General features: G+C 33.4%; 7 protein-coding genes across 8 annotated transcripts in view; 2 read left to right on the plus strand and 5 right to left on the minus strand.

Annotated features, from left to right (window-relative positions):
* Positions 1-4030: 4030 nt before the first annotated feature.
* Positions 4031-6103, minus strand: LOC103507961 (mono [ADP-ribose] polymerase PARP16). The gene is made up of 4 exons (XM_008472480.3): positions 5719-6103; positions 5066-5431; positions 4617-4788; positions 4031-4185 (listed from the first exon to the last, which is right to left on the minus strand). The coding sequence occupies exons 1-4, from the start codon at positions 6001-6003 to the stop codon at positions 4031-4033; spliced, it is 978 nt and encodes a 325-aa protein (XP_008470702.1). The 5' UTR covers positions 6004-6103.
* A 3405-nt stretch (positions 6104-9508) lies between these two features.
* LOC103507954 (transmembrane emp24 domain-containing protein 5) lies at positions 9509-11176 on the minus strand. Its single transcript, XM_008472474.3, has 3 exons — positions 10882-11176; positions 10377-10573; positions 9509-10119 (listed from the first exon to the last, which is right to left on the minus strand). The coding sequence occupies exons 1-3, from the start codon at positions 11107-11109 to the stop codon at positions 9831-9833; spliced, it is 714 nt and encodes a 237-aa protein (XP_008470696.1). The 5' UTR covers positions 11110-11176; the 3' UTR covers positions 9509-9830.
* A 118-nt stretch (positions 11177-11294) lies between these two features.
* Positions 11295-13755, plus strand: LOC103507953 (probable 39S ribosomal protein L23, mitochondrial). Of its 2 annotated transcripts, XR_003391162.1 has the most exons (5): positions 11295-11478; positions 11602-11807; positions 12435-12511; positions 13074-13317; positions 13499-13755. XR_003391162.1 is itself a non-coding variant. In XM_026822692.1 (4 exons), exons 1-4 carry the CDS (start codon positions 11465-11467, stop codon positions 13236-13238), a joined length of 462 nt encoding a protein of 153 aa, XP_026678493.1. In that variant the 5' UTR covers positions 11295-11464; the 3' UTR covers positions 13239-13428. The 2 variants fall into 2 exon arrangements, 1 of the variants encoding a protein (XP_026678493.1); XM_026822692.1 differs by lacking the exon at positions 13499-13755 and having other exon boundaries at positions 13074-13428.
* Positions 13756-14661: 906 nt separating this feature from the next.
* On the minus strand, positions 14662-15638 carry LOC103507955 (dolichyl-diphosphooligosaccharide--protein glycosyltransferase subunit DAD1). The gene is made up of 2 exons (XM_008472475.3): positions 15386-15638; positions 14662-15037 (listed from the first exon to the last, which is right to left on the minus strand). Exons 1-2 carry the CDS (start codon positions 15591-15593, stop codon positions 14907-14909), a joined length of 339 nt encoding a protein of 112 aa, XP_008470697.1. The 5' UTR covers positions 15594-15638; the 3' UTR covers positions 14662-14906.
* An 875-nt stretch (positions 15639-16513) lies between these two features.
* Positions 16514-18840, minus strand: LOC103507962 (protein nessun dorma). The gene is made up of 6 exons (XM_026822685.1): positions 18714-18840; positions 18127-18275; positions 17955-18037; positions 17710-17776; positions 17143-17341; positions 16514-16751 (listed from the first exon to the last, which is right to left on the minus strand). The coding sequence occupies exons 2-6, from the start codon at positions 18263-18265 to the stop codon at positions 16514-16516; spliced, it is 726 nt and encodes a 241-aa protein (XP_026678486.1). The 5' UTR covers positions 18266-18275; positions 18714-18840.
* Positions 18271-22396, minus strand: LOC103507963. Its single transcript, XM_026822686.1, has 3 exons — positions 22223-22396; positions 21416-21545; positions 18271-18275 (listed from the first exon to the last, which is right to left on the minus strand). The coding sequence occupies exons 1-3, from the start codon at positions 22394-22396 to the stop codon at positions 18271-18273; spliced, it is 309 nt and encodes a 102-aa protein (XP_026678487.1).
* Positions 20231-24154, plus strand: part of LOC103507965 — a 37388-nt gene continuing 33464 nt past the window's right edge. Inside the window, exon 1 of the mRNA XM_017443543.2 lies at positions 20231-20477. The gene's annotated coding sequence lies outside the window, so the exon portion shown is untranslated. The remainder of the gene's footprint in view (positions 20478-24154) is intronic.

Raw genomic sequence — 24154 nt, forward strand, 5'->3', positions numbered from 1 at the left:
TTTTTTATTTATTAAGGAAAAAGTAGCATCTTCTAGATTTATAGTGGCAACTTTAAAAAAAAGATTACCTAATTAATTTGAAAAATCTTCAGTTGATAATTTCGTTTTTTAAGCCCTCTTGTAAAATAAAGTGTATAATATTCATTCTGATTTTCTATTATTTTCTAAAAATTACCAGATTTATATTGACTAATATAAAAGAAATATGCAAATTTATTGAAAAAGAAGGCTTCTGGCACTCAAAACAGTATAACCTTAATAATAAACAAACCGTCATACACATATTTTAAACGATCTTAGAAAATGGTTTGAAGTTTTATTAATAATTTGCATTTCTTCCTTGAAAATTGATCTCTTGATTTTTTTTTCTCTCTAAAAAATAGGTAATGTAAATAATATCTACTAGACACATAATTTGTAAGAAAAATATTTTGTAAAAACAATGAACTTTTTTTTAATGTAGAATTTTGTTCTATAAAATGTACTGTTGATTATTAATTACTTTTTCCCCAATAATTTTGTAATAAAAACTAAAAATACCCATATTGAAACTATAGGTAATAACTATGTAATTGAATTAGTGTTCAAAATGGCGTGGTTAATTTTTTTTAAGCTTCTTAAAATTTTATTTTTGGCTCGGGAAAAATTTGCAGTTGATTTTTTGTTATATCATACAGGGTGGCCCAAAAGTCTCTATTCCCTGTAGAGTAAACCTTGAAATTGATCTCGTTTCTAAAAACATAAAACGAGGCTACTAAAATGTCTATTATGTAGGTTGTTTTTTGTATTCATATTGTAAATACTCGACTTTGTAGGTGAGATTTTTAGATGTGCCTATGTTAGATAGGTAGATTGATCAAAAGATCATATGTGCTTGTAAACAGAATATTTCAAACTTCATGTCTTAAATGGACACAAGAATGTTTTGCGGATGAAAATGAGACGAAAACACTACGTGAAATTATTCCACGAGAAAAAATTAATTTTCACAACTTCTTAAAAAGTAATAAAATCTTAATTATAAATTATAATAATTACTAATGAGTGATTTTGATAGATCAAATATAAATGAAAAAAGTATGTATGTATGTATGTTGCAAATGTCGGGATCTTTGACCATTAGGCCATTTTTCCTCTCGCATCCCAATATTTCCCTACAATGTCATTGCTGGCTTCCAAGGCAGGACAGAAGGTTTCACAAAAGTTCTCCTTTTCATCAATTTTATTTGTCTTTTACATGTTTTCATTAAATATGGTCTCATGATTATTGGGTTTCTAGTTTGATCAATAAATAAAATTGGTAAAATTGATGTCACGTTAAAAAAGCTAACTGATTCTCATCGTGTCTATTCTAATGTCTTTTGCCTAAATTATAGACCTATTATAGGTACTAAAGTTATAAAATTTAAATAATATATGAAACCTTTTATAAATAAATACTCATCTTTTAGTGTTAATAAAGAAGAAAAAAATGTAATCTCTGACCTAGTGATATATTTTATTTTATAATTAATATTATTTAATTATTTATATCTTGTATTTATTTTATACATAAAAAATTGGACTAGTTTTTAGTATTTAAAAATGAATTATTCAAGACAGAACTAATATTAGCCTTAAAATTTATAATTTTATTTTAGAATTTTTAAAACATAAAATAAAATACTTAAACAAAAGACAAGAAAACATAGTACATAATATACATATTTGAATTGAATGGAACACAATATGTTTCAAGTGTCCCAAGGAAAAATAAAGTTGGTTACAATAATTCCTTTTAAAATAAATAATCTGATCTCTTTACTTTTATCTTTGATGAAAAAAGGGAGAAAGATTTCTCTTCCACATTAAATTTGTTTTATTTCCTTTGTATCTCTTGCTTCTATCCCAGTGGTCATTTTTTTATTTGCTTCAGTTTCAATACAATTTGAAATCTTACTTCTTCCCTCTATATTTCTTACTATTTCAGTCTCATGACATTTCAAATATGTGTAAAATGAACACGGAAAATGGTTTTAAGACACTTTAATATAAATGAGAATAAGTTTGAAAACATTTCATTTGTAATTCAATGTTAATGAAAGATTTTCATCGTAAAATACGAAATATAAGAAAATTCAACAATTAATTTCTTACTCTAATAATTTTACTTTGTAGCGCTTAGACAGGCATTTTAAAAATACCCAAAGAAAACTGCCAGACAGTCAATTTCACAATTTTTTTTTAACTGATAAGATAACAAGAGTAAAAAATAAAAAAAAAATCCTTTTTCTCAATCAAAAATATCAAAATTTGAATTTCGAAAAAGTACACAAGACGAAATACGGTACGTTTTTCAGGAAAATCCGTACAAATTTTACTGTACAAACATTTGGCAACACCGATTTATCGCCAACGAATTTCATGGAGGTGGAAATGAGTGGAATGAAAAATGGAAACCCAAAAAGTGAAGCCGAAATTTCCTTTGGGAGAGTTTTAGCAACTAGGTAGATTCTTTGATCTTTTTTCAAACACGTAAAATTTTAATTTATCGCTTTGAATACACGTGGTAAGTACCTACTGGGTAGGCAGGTATGCATTTCGCTTCTGTTGCATCACTCTCCACTCATTGGTGCTAAGCAAAGTAGGTAATAGTTAAAATAGTAACAATACCTATGTACCTATCTAAGTAATAATCTCTTATTCTTTCTACCATGAGTAATACGAGTAATAATAATAATAATACTTCACTAGGAAAATAAATATATTATTATTCCAACTGTAGTCAGTGCCAGCTAGCAAAGTAGGAATTGTAATCGCTAGATCAAGGGTTCGATTCCCGTATTATAGGGCCAAACCTAATCCCATGGAAGAAGAAGAAAAAAAAAGACAGTCAAATATTCCAGAGCACAAGTCATAAAATATTAATTTATTCAATATTTAATATTTTACAAACGCTAATAAAAAAACAAATGCATTATGTCCAATTAATTCTAATAACTATGAGTAGGTAGGTATTTTACTATTTTCGTCCTAGTATTTTCATTTTTATAAAAGTTAAGAATAATTAATTGTACTAGTTTTAAATACTTGGGTTCTTAATTTATGTTTGTAATGAAAAGGAATAAAAATTAGTTTAGTTTTCTTCTACTTGCATAACTGGAATGTAGGATATAAATAACATTAGGTAGGTGTAGTAACAATCTGGTACTTTTAGGTATATCTTGGTAATCCTGAGGTATTGTTCAAACAAAGTAGGTACAAGGGTTGCACACCAATGGCTTTAGGACCGTGGATAAATTTGGTCCCTACAAAACACTTGCATAATATGGGCGACTGGCATACTTCAAGTTTAGGCTATTTATCATGTTTCTTTCATTTTGTTTAATTTTACGGGATTTGTCTAACTTGAAATAGAGGCGTTTATTGTAAACACTCTTAAATGTGAATTCAGTTGATGATATTGTATCTCACATGTATGGAAGCTAGTTTGGAAAAATATAAATTATTTTATAGTTTCGAAGCAATATTTTATACTTATTACAAATAAAATTATGTTTTAGTCCTTAAAATGGAATTATCTTATGTGTACATTTAACTTATCTAAGAAGACATTATTTTATTAGTAACTACTTTATCCAGTATCTTTTTACGATTATTATTTCTAAAATTACAACTTTATTTCTCTCATACCTATCTACATAATATATTTTTTATTACGATTAGACCTTCGTTGTTACAATTCCCTTTATCAAACCTTTTCGCTAACATGAAAGGTATGAGTACAGTACCGAAAATTTGTGTTGTCTGAAGAAGAATGCATCCCATCCAAATACTTTTCATCTTCTCCCTTTTCGATTTACATTTATTCACATCCCAACCTTAACATAATCCTGAGCTGTACACTAAGATGCAGAGTTATTTCTTACCTATGTACTTGATGACTAGCTGTTACTTTGTGTCTAGTGTAGACCAGAACATATTTGACTTTGACTAGAGCACTATTCTCTACTACATAATACTTGTGAGGTACTTCTCGCAGAGTTATTTCTTACCTATGTACTTGATGACTAGCAGTTACTTTGTGTCTAGTGTAGACCAGAACATATTTGACTTTGACTAGAGCACTATTCTCTACTACATAATACTTGTGAGGTACTTCTCCTCCCAGACTGTCCTGCGCTAATGCTCGCCTTCTGTTTTCCTCTGAAATAAATACAGAATTGCATTGATTTACAGACATAATTTCAAACCAAGCACTAGTCCTTTTCCTTTGTCTCGTAAAAAATAACAAATAAATTTACCGTCAACATATGCCAGCCTAGTTAGCTTGGAGGGGAGCACGTCTGCCTTGTATTTGCTAGGTGATTTTAAGCGCTAGATCGCGGGTGCGATTCCCGCCTGGAGCAAACTTTATCCAAAACAGAAAAGGTTCGTTCTAGGAACGGCTTGCTTTCTCCTATCCTGTCCTTCTTCTCTCTTCAATTTCGGGACAATAAGACCTCACCAGTTACAGTTGCCTCTATCAAACCTCTTATAAAAAAAATATATGTTTAATAAATTACCACCATGAAAAGACTGGTGAAAAATTGGAATTGATTGCAAAAGAGGAACTTTACAAGTTAATAAATACCCACCTGTGTCTTCTTGGCATTTCACCTGGTCAGGATCATCCACTATGGAACACAACGACACGATGCTGAGTTCGGAGCCAACACAACTACCTCCCCATCCAGCACTGTACGGAGAATAGATGAGACAAATCCCGAGTTGAGACGACAGGTAGATGCCTTGACCAAACAGTGAGTTCTGGGGGAAAATGAACAGAATAGACAACTGTGTTACTGTTATAAAATAAGTACCTATGTCCTTGCAAAGAGAAGTTGAACTACAAGTATATTTCAAAACTGAAGTTCTAATGTAGGTAACCATATGTGTCAAAAAAGTGATAATATCTGTCTATTGGCTAAAAAATTCTTGGGTAAGTACTAGGTAGGTACTTTTTAGCAAACTAGGGCTTTGCTTGTTTCAATAGTTAAGTAGCTTCAAAAATTGCTTTTCTCAATATTTTATTCTATTATTATACCTTGTTAAAGTGCTGCTGCAATCCAAAATTCAGAATAGAATGGAAATTTTCCAGACGACTTCCATGGAAAGCATGCAGGATTTTCTTTCTCCCCAAGCTCAATTTGGACCAATTTGATTCAATTGAACTTTGAGGTGAGTATTGGACTTGAAATATGAAATCAGGTTTGGCAACATTTGGTTCACAAGACACAAGGTTCAATACAGAATCATACTGATCTCGTGGCACTTCTTCTAGGCTTGGAGATTGCTCGACAAGTAACCAATGAAGAAGATAAATCAGGTCACATAGTTTAGGTGAAGGATGAGAGTTTCGTTGACTGTGAAGCACAGATGAGAGTAACGGCATTTGGTTGATGCATTCCAGCTGAAAGTGAAATTAATATTGTTACAGTTAGTTAGTAATTACCTAGGGCTGTATCTTATCCCAGAAGACATTATAAGGACAAGATCTTTCCATACAATATTTCCACACAGTAAATGCAGTTTTATTTCCACTCTTATGACAAACAAACTCAGTTGTGTTTAGTTTAGTTTAGTAGACCTTAGACTGAATATTGGTGATTCAATTTAAAATTAAGACATAGTATTTGTGACATGCATCAATGCTTAATGAAATAAAATATAAAAGAAAGTAAAATTTTCTCTACTTACCACTGCGGAAATGTCTTTATGTTGATTCTTGATGAACATAGGAGGGAAAGGATGTAGACATGAGCTAACACGATAGCTCTGGCATGCCGACACAAAGATACTCCACTTGATATCACAGCCCAGTTTGTTCCATGCTAATATTTGTTTTAATTCTGTGATCTTAACATCAATGTCAGATGGTTCCATAGATGATGATACTACTTCTCCATCACCTCTCACGGCTTTGTTTAAACTTTCCTCAAGAGGTTTCTCTTTGGAAATAATTTTTATGTTATCTTCAGCCATTTGAAAGGCTTGAACTACTGGTTTAGTGGCCAATAGTTTGTTTCTTGGTAAAATTAGGAAGGCTTATAATACGGACTAATCTAGACATACCAATCTACGTGTCAAGATTTTTTTAGTCCTTAAAATGGAATTATCTTATGTGTACATTTAACTTATCTAAGAAGACATTATTTTATTAGTAATTACTTTATCCAGTATCTTTTTACGATTATTATTTCTAAAATTACAACTTTATTTCTCTCATACCTATCTACATAATATATTTTTTATTTATTAAGGAAAAAGTAGCATCTTCTAGATTTATAGTGGCAACTTTAAAAAAAAGATTACCTAATTAATTTGAAAAATCTTCAGTTGATAATTTCGTTTTTTAAGCCCTCTTGTAAAATAAAGTGTATAATATTCATTCTGATTTTCTATTATTTTCTAAAAATTACCAGATTTATATTGACTAATATAAAAGAAATATGCAAATTTATTGAAAAAGAAGGCTTCTGGCACTCAAAACAGTATAACCTTAATAATAAACAAACCGTCATACACATATTTTAAACGATCTTAGAAAATGGTTTGAAGTTTTATTAATAATTTGCATTTCTTCCTTGAAAATTGATCTCTTGATTTTTTTTTCTCTCTAAAAAATAGGTAATGTAAATAATATCTACTAGACACATAATTTGTAAGAAAAATATTTTGTAAAAACAATGAACTTTTTTTTAATGTAGAATTTTGTTCTATAAAATGTACTGTTGATTATTAATTACTTTTTCCCCAATAATTTTGTAATAAAAACTAAAAATACCCATATTGAAACTATAGGTAATAACTATGTAATTGAATTAGTGTTCAAAATGGCGTGGTTAATTTTTTTTAAGCTTCTTAAAATTTTATTTTTGGCTCGGGAAAAATTTGCAGTTGATTTTTTTAGGATTTATTTTATGTAATATTAATGGTAGAATGCATTCTAGAGGTTGTAGCTGGTTTGAAAATTACTGTAGAAGTGAAACTAAGGTTAAAAAAGTATACTTATCATAACAAGTAGATGATATTTTTTACTGTCTTAAAATATAGGGTTTGTGAAGTCAGTTGAGGGCACCAACGAGTCATGGCACTTTGTCATATTTGGGCTATGACAGACTTAATATATTCGAGTCTCTTTCCAGTTTCACAAAAGTTCTCCTTTTCATCAATTTTATTTGTCTTTTACATGTTTTCATTAAATATGGTCTCATGATTATTGGGTTTCTAGTTTGATCAATAAATAAAATTGGTAAAATTGATGTCACGTTAAAAAAGCTAACTGATTCTCATCGTGTCTATTCTAATGTCTTTTGCCTAAATTATAGACCTATTATAGGTACTAAAGTTATAAAATTTAAATAATATATGAAACCTTTTATAAATAAATACCCATCTTTTAGTGTTATTAAAAAAGAAAAAATGTAATCTCTGACCTAGTGATATATTTTATTTTATAATTAATATTATTTAATTATTTATATCTTGTATTTATTTTATACATAAAAAATTGGACTAGTTTTTAGTATTTAAAAATGAATTATTCAAGACAGAACTAATATTAGCCTTAAAATTTATAATTTTATTTTAGAATTTTTAAAACATAAAATAAAATACTTAAACAAAAGACAAGAAAACATAGTACATAATATACATATTTGAATTGAATGGAACACAATATGTTTCAAGTGTCCCAAGGAAAAATAAAGTTGGTTACAATAATTCCTTTTAAAATAAATAATCTGATCTCTTTACTTTTATCTTTGATGAAAAAAGGGAGAAAGATTTCTCTTCCACATTAAATTTGTTTTATTTCCTTTGTATCTCTTGCTTCTATCCCAGTGGTCATTTTTTATTTGCTTCAGTTTCAATACAATTTGAAATCTTACTTCTTCCCTCTATATTTCTTACTATTCCAGTCTCATGACATTTCAAATATGTGTAAAATGAACACGGAAAATGGTTTTAAGACACTTTAACATAAATGAGAATACGTTTGAACTTTGAAAATATTTCATTTGTAATTCAATGTTAATGAAAGAATTTCATCGTAAAATACGAAATATAAGAAAATTCAACAATTAATTTCTTACTCTAATAATTTTACTTTGTAGCGCTTAGACAGGCATTTGAAGGGAAAAGAAAATAAAAAATAAAAACATTATTTATACATTATGTCTCGCTTTTAAATAAAAAAAAAAACTAAATAATTAAAAATATTTTAAGAGTTGTGTTTTTATTTCATATTCTCTTTTCTAGTTACCATGATTACCTTCACAGTGGAGGATGTTGAAATTTCCGTGATTGGGTAAAGGATGCCGATTATAAAATCGTAATTTGGGCTGGTACAAGACACCCTTAAACTGAAGTAGGTATTGCAAAAAGCACCAATCCTCATAACTTATCAATTATCATTCTCATTGGAACATTTTGTGATACCTACCTCTATGAGGGTATCCTTACCAGTCAATAGTAAAAGAAAAATAGGCATACATACTAATGTTAAAATATTACCTATACTTATTGTAAATAATACTGAACATAATCATATACAAGTCTGACTCTGACATTAAATTTGATAAACACTTAATCTAATCTAAATAAAATCATATACCGTGCATTGATCCAAATCTTGTGGAAGCAAAAGACTGGCATGTTATACTTATACCATACAAATTATTTATACCAACTGAGGTAGATAAGAAGATAAAATATAAGATCTACAAGTTTAGGCTATTTTTGAGTATATTCAACCTACCTACGGAGGAACAGGTTGGAATATGTGAAAGGATATCCTCAGGAGGAAAAAGAAATCAAGAGAACAAAGAGATAGGTAGATAGGTAAATGCAACAAGAAACTGTACAAAAGAGTTTGAAGATGTAAGCACTAATTTTAGAGTATACAAAAATATAAAATTTTAAATAATACTTTGATAAAAATAAAATATAAACAGGTAAAACAAAATAATCAAGAGAGGAGGACACTATGGTAAGTATATGGTAAAACCATCAATCCTTACACTGTTCACCATAAATCTATCACAATGCACCTCACTCATGAAATTCTATTACGTAATTGGGCAGAAAAAATAAAAACCAGTCTTGAAAATGAGATTCTTTCTCACAAAATAATAATGATCAATACTTCAATTAAGATAAACCCGGAAAATACTGTCATCAAAAATCCGGTGGAATGAGAAATATAGACATGAGATAAAAACAAAATAGTAAAATGATGTTTTTTTTTTTTGTGTCACTTATTCTTTTTCCAAGATCACTCCAAAAGATTAATATTTTGAATCTGAAGAATTGTCCATGAGTGTTTGACTTACTTGAGTTTTCAATCCACCAATTAATCCTGAGGTAATTTTTTAACTCCTAGTAAGATTTCAGTTCAATTTGTTAAGCTCGGTAAAACCATCAATCCTTACACTGTTCACCATAAATCTATCACAATGCACCTCAATCATGAAATTCTATTACGTAATTGGGCAGAAAAAATAAAAACCAGTCTTAAAAATGAGATTCTCTCTCACAAAATAATAATGATCAATACTTCAATTAAGATAAACCCGGAAAATACTGTCATCAAAAATCTGGTGGAATGAGAAATATAGACATGAGATAAAAACAAAATAGTAAAATGATGTTTTTTTTGTGTCACTTGTTCTTTTTCCAAGATCACTCCAAAAGATTAATATTTTCAATCTGAAGAATTGTCCATGAGTATTTGACTTACTTGAGTTTTCAATCCACCAATTAATCCTGAGGTAATTTTTTAACTCCTAGTAAGATTTCAGTTCAATTTGTTAAGCTCTTGGTTTGTTTGTTTTAGAGTTAAACAATTGACGGACAAAGTATACTTGAACTGTTGTAGTTGCAGCAATCACTAAGATCTGAATCACAGACCAATTCATCACATATCTGTTGTTATCTTCAAGTAAGTTAAAGTCTCTTGCCTCTCTGCTACGGGCATGATATTGCTGCTGAAGAATTTCATTGATATTTCTCTCAACTGTGCGTACACTGTCGGTGAAGTTCTGGACACTCACATTGAGATCTTCAATTTCTTTGTGATATTTGTCCCACTGGTCATACCTGAAAGTAGAAACATTTTAATAATTAAATTATAATTAAATTAAAGAATAGTTTGTCTTAAATACATCTCACAGTATTACCTTCATTAAGTTTGAAAAGAGAAAAGCTGATTATTTTAATATACATGTACCATACATGAACTTTTTTTTTTCATCAAGGTATTCAAGTGGAACAGTAGGTACACCTATTAGCTAATAGGTAGGTAGCAGAAAAGGTTCAAAAGTAAGGTGCTTAGTGCCCCACTCACTGTCTCTTACCTTACAACTGTCAAGTACATGTTAACCAGTTTGCCAGCATTTCTTGAGAACTGATTGTCAATACAAACACTATAGTAGCCACCATGAGGAGGTGTATCTTGGTACTCGGCATTTTTCTTCCACTCGTACGGATGAACTATTTGTCCATTTGGATTCCTCACTGCAAACCCTGCCATTCCATCTCCACCTCTCAGAACCTAGAGAATAACAAGAAAAAGTTTGAATTTGACAATTTTCTATTTAGTTTGTCAAGGACATTAAATTTGAGCTTTTCAGATTTTAGGATTGATTGGAACTATGGGAACTTGTAGAAGCACTTAAACTTAACTGACTTTGATGATATCCTTAAATAGGTACCTTGAAAGACATTCATAGGGCCCCCTAAATCCCCCAGTTAACTAAATAATAGGTATTATAGGTATGGTATTGGAAAACAAACATTCCAAGTGTAAGCATTAAAAATCAACCAGGACATAATCAATAACTCAATGGACACATTACTCACCTGGAAGTTCACATAGAAAGTAGCTCCAGGGTTCACATATTGAAAGAAACAGTCTTCTTTGCCAGGATCTATATGGATCTTATAATCCATTGCCACAGCTGGCAAATTCTCGTACCACGGGGCTGATTCATCACTGGTAGACGCAGTCACTGCTTGCATAGAGCCTGATAAGACATATTTTAAGCTGAAAACCAAGCTCAGACAGAAAAAACACCAATTCCGCAACATTTTCCTGATAGCTTTCGACTATCAAGGGGTCACTCAGGAAAAATTTTCAGTTCAACTTTTCAAAATCAAAAATTTGTGCCACATTTTTGTTTACTCGTTGCTGACGATTTTCACCAACGAGTAAACAAAAATCAGCTGACAACAGCAACGAGAGTTCAAACTTCAAAAGCGCGATTTTTCAAATTTTTATAATATGGGTTTTGGTTTGGTTGGTCTGGGAAAGAAAAGGATGAAAATCAAGTAAAAACCATTAGAAACTAATTAAAAGACAACGTTCCAAAAGAAAGACAAGATCTAGAAATCCAGACAACAGAAACACACACGAGAACAAGATTAAAGTTTCAGAATATCAGAAATGTCTTCACGGTGGTAAGTATGTCCTAAATCAGTACTCAGTAGGTGCATGATTTTGGTCATATTTTGTCTTTGAACCATGAAGTGTCAAGAGCTATCTTTTCTGAAAGTTTAACTTTTGTTATAATGATCTCCCAGGTACCCAATCTATCAAAAAGGTAACCCTCAGTTGAGGATATTTCTACCAAACTTCTGGATGAAACTTGTCCGTTCCAAGGAGCCCCTACCTCCTAATGTAGTTGAGTTCCATGTACCACTAGCAATGACCAATCATGACATCAAAAATTATCTGGAAAAAATATACAATGTCACTGTCAAACATGTTGAATCCACACTTGAAAATGGTAAGTTTTCTACAACCTACAATAACAGTTTCCACTTCTCTATTTGAATGTGAGCACATACTTACCTAATCCCAATGAGGTATTATATATCAAGCAACCTCCATGGCTGAGTGGGTATCTTGGCTTGCATTCCAGATGACCTTACAACCTACAAGAACAGTTTCCACTTCTCTATTTGAAAGTAGGCACATACTTACCTAATCCCAATGAGGTATTATATATCAAGCAACCTCCATGGCTGAGTGGGTATCTTGGCTTGCATTCCAGATGACCCATGTTCTATTCCGATTGGGACCAAAGATCTTTTAGTACTTGGCGTTTGGGGTGCACTCAGCCTTGTGAAAACAATTGCAAGGCTACTTGAGTAGTGGCATCATTACCAGTGCAAAAAGATTAATGAAATGTATAAAATTGCAAAATGGGCTCTTTATTAAAATAAATCCGATTGGGACCAAAGATCTTTTAGTACTTGGAGTTTGGGGTGCACTGAGCCTTGTGAAAACTGCAAGGCTACTTGAGTAGTGGCATCATTACCAGTGCAAAAAGATTAATGAAATGTATAAAATTGCAAAATGGGCTCTTTATTAAAATCCAGTGAGTTTTATTGTATTTCTTTTCTCCCCACAGGAAAATTGAAAAGATCCTATGGAAAAGTTGGCTTTATAACAAAGGAAGAAGACTACAGAAGAGCTATTGTAACACTGGTGAGTATTGGGCAAAGTATTACACCTAGTAGGTACTAAAATAAAACAACTTCTGTGGCTGAGTATCTCACAACTCACTGCTCACACTAAAGGTCCCAGGTTCAATCCTCAGCAGAGTCAAAGTTTTTCTTCTTCTGAGGGGTGCACTCAGCCTCCCAAGTCAAGTATTGAGCAAAGTATTACACCTAGTAGGTAGTAGGTACTAAAATAAAACAACTTCTGTGGATGAGTATCTCACAATTCACTGCTCACACTAAAGGTCCCAGGTTCAATCCTCAGCAGAGTCAAAGTTTTTCTTCTTCTGAGGGGTGCACTCAGCCTCCCAAGTCAAGGATAAGCAAAGCAACCAGTGTCAACATTACCAGTGTAAAAAACTCTGTGATACAAGTTCATTAGATTCTCAGCTTCACAACAAATATTTTATGATTTATTTATTTGTTCATTCTAATCCTCATTTGTATTGATCAATCTTTCAGCCCAAAACAGAGTCATTCACCTTCCCCGACATTTGTCCTAAGGAGATGTTCATTCTAATCCTCATTTGTATTGATCAATCTTTCAGCCCAAAACAGAGTCATTCACCTTCCCCGACATTTGTCCTAAGGAGAAACAGGAAGAGTCAGAGAAAGAGAGGAAAGAAATGAAAGAGCAACAGGCAAATGCTTTAAAGAAATTTACAGACCGGAACAGTAATAACCCTGGTATTCCAAACTGGTTCCGAATTTGAAGCTTTACCATGTTGTATGTGTAAAGTTGATCCAATGGAGCTTGCTGTTTAGTTCTAGAATGCCATTTAGCTAGATTTCCAGGAGTCACTAAGTTTTACCTCTTTGGAATTTGGAAGGATCAATAATACCTACTTATAAATCTAGTGCAGCTAAAAAAGGTAATATTGCGTAAAAAAAAAGGTTCTCTCCTCTATCTGTGAAAAAGTCATGAGTTACAGCTAGGTATGCTACTTCATAAATAGGTACTACTACTTATTCTTAGAAGACACTAAGTTTTACCTCTTTGGAATTTGGAAGGCTCAATAATACCTACTTATAAATCTAGTGCAGCAAAAAAAAGTAATATTGCGTAAAAAAAAGGTTCTCTCCTCTATCTGTGAAAAAGTCATGAGTTACAGCTAGGTATGCTACTTCATAAATAGGTACTACTACTTATTCTAGTCTAAGAAAGTGGCTCTTGATTAATTCCCATATACAGTTTGTTGAAGAAAACTGTAATAAATAAATGAGAAATAAAAAAAAATCAGGGAGATAATTAATTTTGACCAATACAATTAATAAATATAAAATATAATTGTTTAAATTTGCACACATTTCTCTTAAACATTGACTTTTCTTTTTCTTCCATGAAGTCTTCTACCTGGTCTATTTATTTATATGCTTTTTTTTGTAAATTTATTAAGGAACAGGACTCTGAATGTCATAACCCCTGATCTTGTTTATTTTAAAAAGTACCATCATTCCATCAATACTGCCAAATTAGTACTAACTGAGGACACTCATGGAATTGATACAAAATTACAAACGTATCATTTCTATCAGTGAGAACATTAACAGTAATGGAATACAAGAAACACATAGGTAGTATGTACACAGAGATTTCAACACCATCAGTGAAGAAAACTGTAATAAATATATGAGAAATAATAAAAAAAAATCAGGGAGATAGTTAGTTTTGACCAATACAAATAAATATAAAATATAATTGTTTAAATTTGCACACATTTCTCTTAAACATTGACTTTTCTTTTTCGTTTGTTTGTTTGTTACGTTTAACGAGCTATTTAATTACTTGATTTTAAGCTCAATCTTTTCTTTTTCTTCCATGAAGTCTTCTACCTGGTCTATTTATTTATATGCTTTTTTTTGTAAATTTATTAAGGAACAGGACTCTGAATAGGCTATTTTTGAGTATATTCAACCTACTGAGGAACAGGTTGGAATAAGTAAAAGGATATTCTCAGGAGGAAAAAAAAATCAAGAGAACAAAGATAGGTAGATAGGTAGATAGGTAAATGCAACAAGAAACTGTACAAAAGAGTTTGAAGATGTAAGCACTAATTTTAGAGTATACAAAAATATAAACTCTTGTTTATATATTTTAAAAAGTACCATCAATACTGCCAAATTAGTACTAACTGAGGACACTCATGGAATTGATACAAAATTACAAACATATCATTTCTATCAGTGAGAACATTAACAGTAATGGAATACAAGAAACACATAGGTAGTATGTACACAGAGATTTCAACACCATCAGTCACCATTTTGCTAGATAACCTTCAATTTTTTGCAAAAAAAAATAAATAAATAATAATAATTGAAATCCCCATTTTCAACCAAGCAGAATAATGACCAAAGTTTCAACATGGGGTGGACAGATTTTAACCAATGAAGTTCATGACTACCAAATGAAGAATGACATGAGCAAAGATGAAATCAGCAAATCCTCTTTCTGGACTGATCCCAACAAAGTCCTTCTGATTCTGAGGATTGACTTGAAGTCTGAGGCACACTGGAACAGAGAAATAGAGTTGATCATTATTTTATCATGGAAATAATAAACACATCTTGCTTGGGCCTGGGAGTGAACATCACTATTTTCACTTGGGTGATCAATGTGTTAAGCAATCTGATTGAGTTTGATGATGTGTTCATAGATTGAAGAATTTCCCACAAACAAAACTGTTCTCAGGCTTAAAACACAGGATTAAGTTTTCTATTTTAAGATTTCAATACACCACTTCACACAGATTGTGGCATTATGAACCAAACACCACAGGATCCTATCACTGTATTCATTGTACATTCCTGTTTCAAGCTTCAATAATTGAGACTCGTAAATCTGAATCTCGAGACTTACCTCCCAGTACGAAACTGCTGACACAGGAAATGAATCCACTGAGGAATGAATTGAATGGGAAGGTTCCAACCAGACAGCAGTACAGAAATTGGAAAGCCCCTGTCAGCAAGATGTAAAACAGGTAGGCATCTATGATTTTCAATTTCTTTGGAGTGTTGTTCACATATTCGTGGTGGATCTTGCCCAGCACAGCTTGAAATCCTGCCATTCTTCTGAGATTGCTCTACTTTTCTTAGAGGAAATGTACGCTTGAACAAGACCCTTGCAAATTTGGGTTCTTGAAGGTATACAATGGGCCCAAAATAATGAAGGTCCAAGTAGGTACCTACAAAGGAAGTAGAAAACTCACAGAGTAAGCCGATCAGCTAGATGAGTGTCTACCCAGACAAGATCTGTTTCCTCTTCATCCCACGGCCACCACAAATGTTTGATAAACAAACGGTACTGATTAGATAGGGTAGCACTATAGCATACAATATGATATAATGTGTGTTAATATAGGATATACCTATGTCTAGGTAGGTACAAAGGTCATTAAAAGAGTGATGTGGTCTGTTATTTAGGTAGGTACCTACCTACCTACTTGCTTCGTTCGAAAGTTCAAGTCATTGAAAGAACTAGAAGAAGAAGAAGAAGAAGAAGAAGAAGAAGAAGAAGAAGTTGCTTCGTTCGAAAGTTCAAGTCATTGAAAGAACTAGAAGAAGAAGAAGAAGAAGAAGAAGAAGAAGAAGAAGAAGAAGAAGAAGAAGAAGAAGAAGAAGAAGAAGAAGAAGAACTCGAGATAAGACAAACATCCTGATTGGAAAATTCCTCTTTTCAATAAAATCTCGAGATTCTTTAATGGAAAAGTCTGGACTAGGTCTTTTGGGGCCCTTACGACTCTACTATACCGTCCTAGGTCCTCCAAATTAATTGATCAATCTAAGAGGACATTAGGTATTTGTTTAGGATTAATATTGGGTATAGCGGCTACAACCCATGCTCTACATATTTTTTTGTGCCAAATATATCTTAACAACATACATAAATTTAGAAGCTCCCTAAGATCCCAAGAATTCTGTTATAGGTACCTCTTCAGCATAGAAGGCCAGTTTTGTTTAGAACAACATACATAAATTTAGAAGCTCCCTAAGATCCCAAGAATTCTGTTATAGGTACCTCTTCAGCATAGAAGGCCAGTTGTTTCTTGATGGCTTCCACTCTTGCACTCAGTTCCATGAGTACACTCAATTGTTCCGGAGTCTCAGTCTGAGCTGTGTCGGTTAACTCTAGGATCTTCTCGTATGATGATTTGCCTTCCACTATAAGGTCTTTGATGAGAGTGCCAGTTTCGAATAGGACTTTCCCTTCCATCATCTCGTAATATCTGGTGAAGAAAAAGGAGATGGGTTTTAGTGCTCTGGGTCATGTCAGAGTTTTAAAATTAGAAGAAGAAAAAAAAATGTGTTAAACTGTTAAACATGAACATAATTACCTACCTATGGAGCAACTGATTCTTAACAAAAATTTGCATTAGAAAGAAAAAAAACTAAACAGGGTAAGGCCTTTCTTTCCTAAACCCCTTTAATTACAATTAGAATTACAAATCCATGATGGATAGCCTTTTGAATTACATATTAAATTCAGGCACTTAACCTAATGTAGTAAGTAAGGTACATAAAACAAGACCCTTGCAAATTTGGGTTCTTGTAGGTATACAATGGGCCCAAAATAATGAAGGTCCAAGAAGGTACCTACAAAGGAAGTAGAAAACTCACAGAGTAAGCCGATCAGCTAGATGGGTGTCTACCCAGACAAGATCTGTTTCCTCTTCATCCCACGGCCACCACAAATGTTTGATAAACAAACGGTACTGATCTAAGTAGAGTGCTGTGATGTCCATCAGTGGTAGTGAGATGTGTGGGTCCTGATTGAGAAGAGGCAACAAGTCATACAAAGCTACCTCAGTGATTGAGTCTGTGAAGAAGCAAGAAGAGGGAATTATTTACTAATGGAATATGACTCCTCTTGTTGCACATGGCCCTTGGGCCCCTCACAGAATGGAATGTGGCACCTCAAGTTGCAAAGTGATATTTTTTTTTCACCTTCAACTTGGAAAAAAATCAAGTGTTTGTCAATGATGGGTATTTTTTTACTAGACTTTTTTTTCTTCAATACATCCTATTTTAGTAGTAGAAGAAATCCAACTTCAAATGACAATACTTAATTAAATTTTAACATCACTACTAGACCACAAACTCAACATATTACAAGTCCAACATTTTACTACTGCAGCTTTTATTTATATTTATTAATATGTACCTACATAGGTGATCAGTCCTTACCAGGTAGCTTACAGTCAGGTATATCTTCCTTGATATTGACCGTTGCCTGCAGATGATCAAAGTCTATGTCATTCAAAGTTTTAAGACAATTTCCCCCCACCCATTTCAGATTGACCACCCACAGTTCAGCGTACGACCCAAGAACCCATCTGGAAAACCCAACTCATCTCGCGACCTAACCACGTGACTGTCGCGCGATCTAGCGGCAGTCATGTCGCATCACATGCTCGACAAGAGCAATCTATGTCACTCACAGTCACCAGAACATATTGGGGATAAAGAATACCAAAGAACTGACACAACTTGAGCGGAATACACCATTGTGCATGTCTATGTCACTCACAGTCACCAGAACATATTGGGGATAAAGAATACCAAAGAACTGACACAACTTGAGTGGAATACACCATTGTGCATCCCAACCTGCTGATTCAAGTACAGGGGAGAGATAAGATTTCCACACTTTATCGATTTCGTTTCCATGACTGTTAAGTAGAATGCTCTGGTACTCCTCGTATCTCTCATCAATTGATTTGTTAAACACGTGAAGCTTCATTTTGATTATTCTGAAAAGCAATCAAATACAAGCATATTAATATTTATACTGTCTGCTGAGACTAAAAAGTGCTGATATCAAAGTAAATTGTGTAATCATATGAAACTTTGTTGAAATTATCGGTAATTATGCAGAAGTCACATCCATGGAAAAGAAAAGCTCCTTTTTGCATTTAACCTAACCCTATAACACTAATCACTGCTCTATTTGTGCCAGTTCCTTTGGTAGCAATATTCCACGGACATGACTTCTGCACAAGTACCAAATTACCCACTATTATCAACATTTCTCTCTACACAAAAGCCCATGGTGCACATAAAACATTTGATAATAACCAAGAGAATAAAGACAGACCAAGTAGCAGGGACCAGAGAGAGTGTCCAGACCATTTTTTTCTCTTCTGGTTCTAACAGTCGAAATATTCTTGGACATCCCATGTTTCACTTACCAATAAACATCTAAAGAACTAGGTAATTAATAACTAATTTATGGTTACTTATCTGTAAAAAAAAACTTCAAAACCTGAAACCTTAACTAAAAAAAGTCACAAGAGTGAAATCAGTGTCAAGTGTCAGTGAAAAGTGAAAAGCTGAAAAGTGGTTTTTAAAGTTTTTTTTTTTTTTCAAAAATTAACGGCCCTTGAATTTTGCGGTGTTGCCAGATCAATAAAAACCCATTACCGTACAAAACAGTAAAAATTACCGTACATTACATCTGGGTACTCGGAAAGCAACAAGAAATTTGTATGAATGCCTGGTATTCCTTTGATTATGCAATGTGCCTTACTTTATTAATAAACTATTAGCTAGCTTGGTTGGTAGCATGTCTGCCTTGTAAGCGCTAGGCCGCGGGTTCGATTCCCGCCCGGGGTGGATTTTATCCTGATGGGATAATTTTCGTTCTTGGAACGGCTAGCTTTCTCCTATCCTGCCTTCCTTCTCTCTTCGATTTCGGAACAATAAGACCTTAGCAGTTACAGTTCCCTCCGTCAAAACTCTTGAAAAAAAAATAAATAAATAAAAAACAACAACAACAAAAACTCCTTCATTGGACTAGTGTAGGTAAGTCTGTGTCTTGGCATGCCCATCCCGTAGTACCTATGTCATCGGATTAGAATCGAATCTAGGCCCACAGTTTACAAGTCCATCTATCTAATAGACTGCAGACTGCCCTTTTTTTATCGAGGGGATTGTAACTACGAAAGTTGTATCGAAATCGGAGAGAGGAAGAGGACGATAGGAGAAGTACGGTCGTTCCAAGAACGAACCTCACTTTTTTCGGATAAAGTTCGCCCCAGGAGAAAAACGAACCTGCGACCTAGCACGCCTATCTTTCAAGCTAACTAGTCTGGATAATTAATAATTAATACCTAATATTTATTAAATATACCTATAATAATAATTTCAAAAATAAAATTAGAAAAATATAATAACGATTTATGACATTAATTCTTTAAATTCATAGGGTAGAAAGCTATAGAAACACGTAGGTAGATAATTTTGAAATTTTCGATATTTGTTCAAGGCCTTCAAAGCTTCAAATTCAAATCTGGTTGAAAGTACTCAAAATGTGTCGAAAAAGGTAGGTATTGAATTTACATGAGTGACACACATTTCCCTATCTCATCATTCAAATGTGGGGGAGAAGGAGAATATAGGACGTGTTAGATTTTTTTTTTTTTCTTCTTTTTTAGGGGAAAAAAAATGTTATTTCAGAAAATCTATACATGAGATCTTTGCGCAAACTCGGCCAAAGAGCGAAAAAATGAAACAGAAAAGAAAAGGTAACCGAACCTGCGCTTTCCAAAGGTCTCTCTCCCTCCCACCTCTCTGTCTCTCTCTCTCTCCGACCTCTCTCTCTGTCTCTGGTAGACTTTTTCATCATCTCTCTCCTTCACTCCCTTTCTCTTGCCCTTTTTTTCATCTCTCTCTTCTTCCCAGTGGGTATGGAGGTTATTTTCATTTATTCTATGTAAAAAAGATGGCCGATTTTACTTAGAGAAAACATTTACAGTCATTTAATTATATTTTATTTCTAATAGAAAAAAATATATAAAATCTACCCTTTTTCGACCGTCAGGTTTTCGCGAGTTTGGAAATCCAAGTGTGAAGTGTTTTTCAAGCAGTTTCTGAATTTAGACCACCGTCGAAGGAAAATTCACATTCTGCTATTGAAAATGACTCTGGATTATTCTTCGATATAATGGAAATTGGTAAGTTGTCACTTCTTTTCATTATTTTCAACCAAATTTCCCCTTGTTTCCCCTCACAAAGTTGAGTTTTTCAATGGAATAAAACCCTGAAACCTGCGAGTTGCCTTTTAGAATAAGGCAGGTTACAGCCTACAAATAAATTTGCACAATTTTTCGCTCGAGATGAACGGTACAAAGGGGGTTTGCATTATGGAATGGCCTATATTAAATACGATGTATTTTATTAGGGGTTTCTTGTTCTTTTTAATAATGATGAAACCAAGAACGTCTTTATTTATCTAATAAATGTAGAATTGAATAGAACAGAATAATTATGTATACCTCGTTTATACTGCCAGCATAGGACTGAAAAGTCCCTCTATTCTCGCAGTCATAACAAGTTCTTATAAATTTAATTGGTAATGAATCACATACCTAAAACGTAAAAAAAAGACCCATTAAATAAAAATGTAATTGCATTCATTTCTATTTCAATAATTTTATATATTTATATGGTTAATTTACTATTGCTTTAAAGGGAGCACGTCTACCTTGTAAGCGCTAGGTCGCGGGTTAGATTTCCGGGGCGAACTTCATCCTAAACAGGTATGGTTCGTTCTCGGAACGGCTGGCTTTCTCCTATCCTGTCCTCCTTCTGTTTTCAATTTCGGAATGATTAACTGTAAAGTTTCCTCTCTATCTTCTTCTTCTTCTTCGCCTTTTACCGTCGTCATACTGGGACGTTTTTCGTCAGCCTCTCAATCAGTCCTACCTAGGGTAATTGCTTGGTTTTGGTTACAAAAAAATTAAAAGTGGATGCCCTTCGCACTCGACCTTTGCTATTTCTTTAGCAAGGGGAATTTCAGGCTGGTCTACTCCCTGTTTAACGTCCCCCAGCCAGACAAAAGGTTTCCTCTATCAAACCTCTTCTAAATATTAATAAACTGATTGGTACGTACCATACTTATGTTTAACATTGAGGCAGAGATTAGACAGGGTGGCCTCATTGTAGGAAAACTGAAGCCAGGATGCTCTCTCATAGCCCTGGTCTTGTAGTACAGGTCTCGAATCCTCACTGCTATCAACACCCTGTAAGAGAGAGGGAATTGTTTTTATACTTTTGATTCAATTAAGCTCTGGAGTTAGTGGTTAAAGTGGTAGACTTTGGATCTGGAGGTTGGTGGTTTGAGTTCAAGTTTTCTCATCAGTTCATAAAATTTATCGTACGTAACTCTCTGATCATTCGTGAAAAAAAAGTAAGTTGTATTTCAATAAAATCTCGAGATTCTTTAATGGAAAAGTCTGGACTAGGTCTTTTGGGGCCCTTAATACGACTCTACTATACCGTGCTAGGTCCTCCACATGAATTGATCAATCTAAAAGGACATTAGGTATTTGTTTAGGATTAATATTGGGTATAGCGGCTACAACCCATGCTCTACAAGTCTACATATTTTTTTGTGCCAAATATATCTTAGATTATAAATATTTATCTCGCTGTAAAGGTGCTAATTTTCATACTTCTCGAGACACATTTGAAATAGAAAAGTGGTTTAATCCTGATAACAGTTATACCTAAGTGGATAACGCTATATATCTTAGATTATAAATATTTATCTCGCGGTATACATAGGTGCTAATTTTCATACTTCTCGAGACACATTTGAAATAGAAAAGTGGTTTAATCCTGATAACAGTTATACCTAAGTGGATAACGCTGTAAGTTGTTACTGTCTCCTACTTACCTATGTTGATTAGGTATTTACCTGTAATGTGCCACCTAGTTCTAATATAGCAGCACTAGACAATGTCCAGGTACCCGGTCCTAGCAGCAATGTATCTTTGGTGAATAGAGACTTCATGGCAGAATCCAAGTCAGAACAAGTGCTAGAACAATATTCATGACAAAATAGAGAGGTTACAGCTAAGATAAGACCCATGTTACATTGGAAGATGGAAGGTTAATGCTAAGATAAGACCCATGTTACATTGGAAGATGGAAGGTTAATGCTAAGATAAGACCCATGTTACATTAGAAGATGCAGAGGTTAATGCTAGATAAGGCCCATGTTACATTGGAGGATGGAAGGTTAATGCTAAGATAAGACCCATGTTACATTGGAAGATGGAAGGTTAATGCTAAGATAAGACCCATGTTACATTGGAAGATGGAATGTTAATGCTAAGATAAGACCCATGTTACATTGGAGGATGGAAGGTTAATGCTAAGATAAGACCCATGTTACATTGGAAGATGGAAGGTTAATGCTAAGATAAGACCCATGTTACATTGGAAGATGGAAGGTTAATGTTAAGATAAGACCCATGTTACATTGGACGATGGAAGGTTAATGCTAAGATAAGACCCATGTTACATTGGAAGATGGAAGGTTAATGCTAAGATAAGACCCATGTTACATTAGAAGATGGAAGGTTAATGCTAAGATAAGACCCATGTTACATTGGAAGATGGAAGGTTAATGCTAAAATAAGACCCATGTTACATTGGAAGATGGAAGGTTAATGCTAGATAAGGCCCATGGCCCATGTTACATTGGAAGATGGAAGGTTAATGCTAAGATAAGACCCATGTTACATTGGAAGATGGAAGGTTAATGCTAGATAAGACCCATGTTACATTGGAAGATGGAAGGTTAATGCTAAGATAAGACCCATGTTACATTGGAAGATGGAAGGTTAATGCTAGATAAGACCCATGTTACATTGGAAGATGGAAGGTTAAGGCTAAGATAAGACCCATGTTACATTGGAAGATGGAAGGTTAATGCTAAGATAAGACCCATGTTACATTGGAAGATGGAAGGTTAATGCTGCCAACCTAGTTATCTTGGAGGTTAGCGCGTCTGCCATACAAGCGCTAGGTCGCGGGTTCGAATAAACATCCGGGGCGGATTTTATCCTGAAAAGCCAAGGTTGGTTATCGGAACGGTTAGCTTTCTCCTATCCTGTGTTCCTTTTCTCTTTGCTTACAGGAAGATAAGACCCCCATAGTTATTTCCTTTACTGTAGGTCAAACTCCGAAAATCCGCGAGTGGTCGCCACTCAATTGTCCTCACAAGGCTGAGTGACTCCAAACCGAGAACTCCAAACAGAGCCGAAAAAACTTCGACCCCGCCGGGAAACGAACCCCGGACCTCCGGCGTTCAAGCCTATTGAAAGATACCTACTTGACCACAGAGGTTGCTTACTTAGAAAAGAAAAGACATTATAAAAGACGCAACTACAAAAGCTTACAAAAATCACATTTATTAAAATTAAGAAAAAATACAAAAAAATTAGGGTAGGTACAAAAATACAAATAAAATCGGAAAATATTTTTAATTTAAATGAAAAAGGAAGGATTAAGTAGAAAAAAAAAGTTTCTCAATGAATAAAATAAAATAAATCTCTCGAATTAAAAAGAAAAATACCTCTGAATAAACAATAATTTTGATGAAAGTAAACAAATAAGTAACATCATTGCAAGACAAATATTAATATTAAGTATAAAAGCCAGCATACTATAAGGTGCGGTTTTTTAGATCACCTTTGTATGCCACAACCATTTTTACTTTGCTTACCTATAGGAAGGAGAGTAATGTTTTCACCTAGGACTATTGCGCTGAAGCCAGCATTTTACGGGATGGACATACTATGACACAGAAAACATGAGTCCAATAGAAATTCAGTTAAAATTA

Source organism: Diaphorina citri, unplaced genomic scaffold, assembly GCF_000475195.1.
Source record: "Diaphorina citri unplaced genomic scaffold, Diaci psyllid genome assembly version 1.1 scaffold355, whole genome shotgun sequence".
Lineage (NCBI taxonomy): Eukaryota > Metazoa > Arthropoda > Insecta > Hemiptera > Psyllidae > Diaphorina > Diaphorina citri.

Bases quoted from the DNA above. Each gene is read 5' to 3' on its own strand.
- LOC103507961 (XM_008472480.3), bottom strand. From the start codon at position 6,003: ATGGCTGAAGATAACATAAAAATTATTTCCAAAGAGAAACCTCTTGAG. The intron at 5,432-5,718 runs GTAAGTAGAGAA...TTTCACTTTCAG, and splicing joins ATAAAGACATTTCCGCAGTG to CTGGAATGCATCAACCAAAT. The intron at 4,789-5,065 runs GTATAATAATAG...ATTTTCCCCCAG, and splicing joins TGCAGCAGCACTTTAACAAG to AACTCACTGTTTGGTCAAGG.
- LOC103507954 (XM_008472474.3), bottom strand. From the start codon at position 11,109: ATGTTGCGGAATTGGTGTTTTTTCTGTCTGAGCTTGGTTTTCAGCTTA. The intron at 10,574-10,881 runs GTGAGTAATGTG...GTTATTCTCTAG, and splicing joins CTTTCTATGTGAACTTCCAG to GTTCTGAGAGGTGGAGATGG. The intron at 10,120-10,376 runs GTAAGAGACAGT...TTCTACTTTCAG, and splicing joins ATGTACTTGACAGTTGTAAG to GTATGACCAGTGGGACAAAT.
- LOC103507953 (XM_026822692.1), top strand. The intron at 11,808-12,434 runs GTAAGTTTTCTA...TTCTCCCCACAG, and splicing joins TGAATCCACACTTGAAAATG to GAAAATTGAAAAGATCCTAT. The intron at 12,512-13,073 runs GTGAGTATTGGG...TCAATCTTTCAG, and splicing joins GAAGAGCTATTGTAACACTG to CCCAAAACAGAGTCATTCAC.
- LOC103507955 (XM_008472475.3), bottom strand. From the start codon at position 15,593: ATGGCAGGATTTCAAGCTGTGCTGGGCAAGATCCACCACGAATATGTG. The intron at 15,038-15,385 runs GTAAGTCTCGAG...TCTCTGTTCCAG, and splicing joins CAGCAGTTTCGTACTGGGAG to TGTGCCTCAGACTTCAAGTC.
- LOC103507962 (XM_026822685.1), bottom strand. From the start codon at position 18,265: ATGAAGCTTCACGTGTTTAACAAATCAATTGATGAGAGATACGAGGAG. The intron at 17,777-17,954 runs ATAGATTGCTCT...ACTTTGAATGAC, and splicing joins TTCTGGTGACTGTGAGTGAC to ATAGACTTTGATCATCTGCA. The intron at 16,752-17,142 runs GTGAGTTTTCTA...TTTCTTCACCAG, and splicing joins CTAGCTGATCGGCTTACTCT to ATATTACGAGATGATGGAAG.
- LOC103507963 (XM_026822686.1), bottom strand. From the start codon at position 22,396: ATGGGTCTTATCTTAGCTGTAACCTCTCTATTTTGTCATGAATATTGT. The intron at 21,546-22,222 runs GTAAATACCTAA...TCTCTCTTACAG, and splicing joins AACTAGGTGGCACATTACAG to GGTGTTGATAGCAGTGAGGA.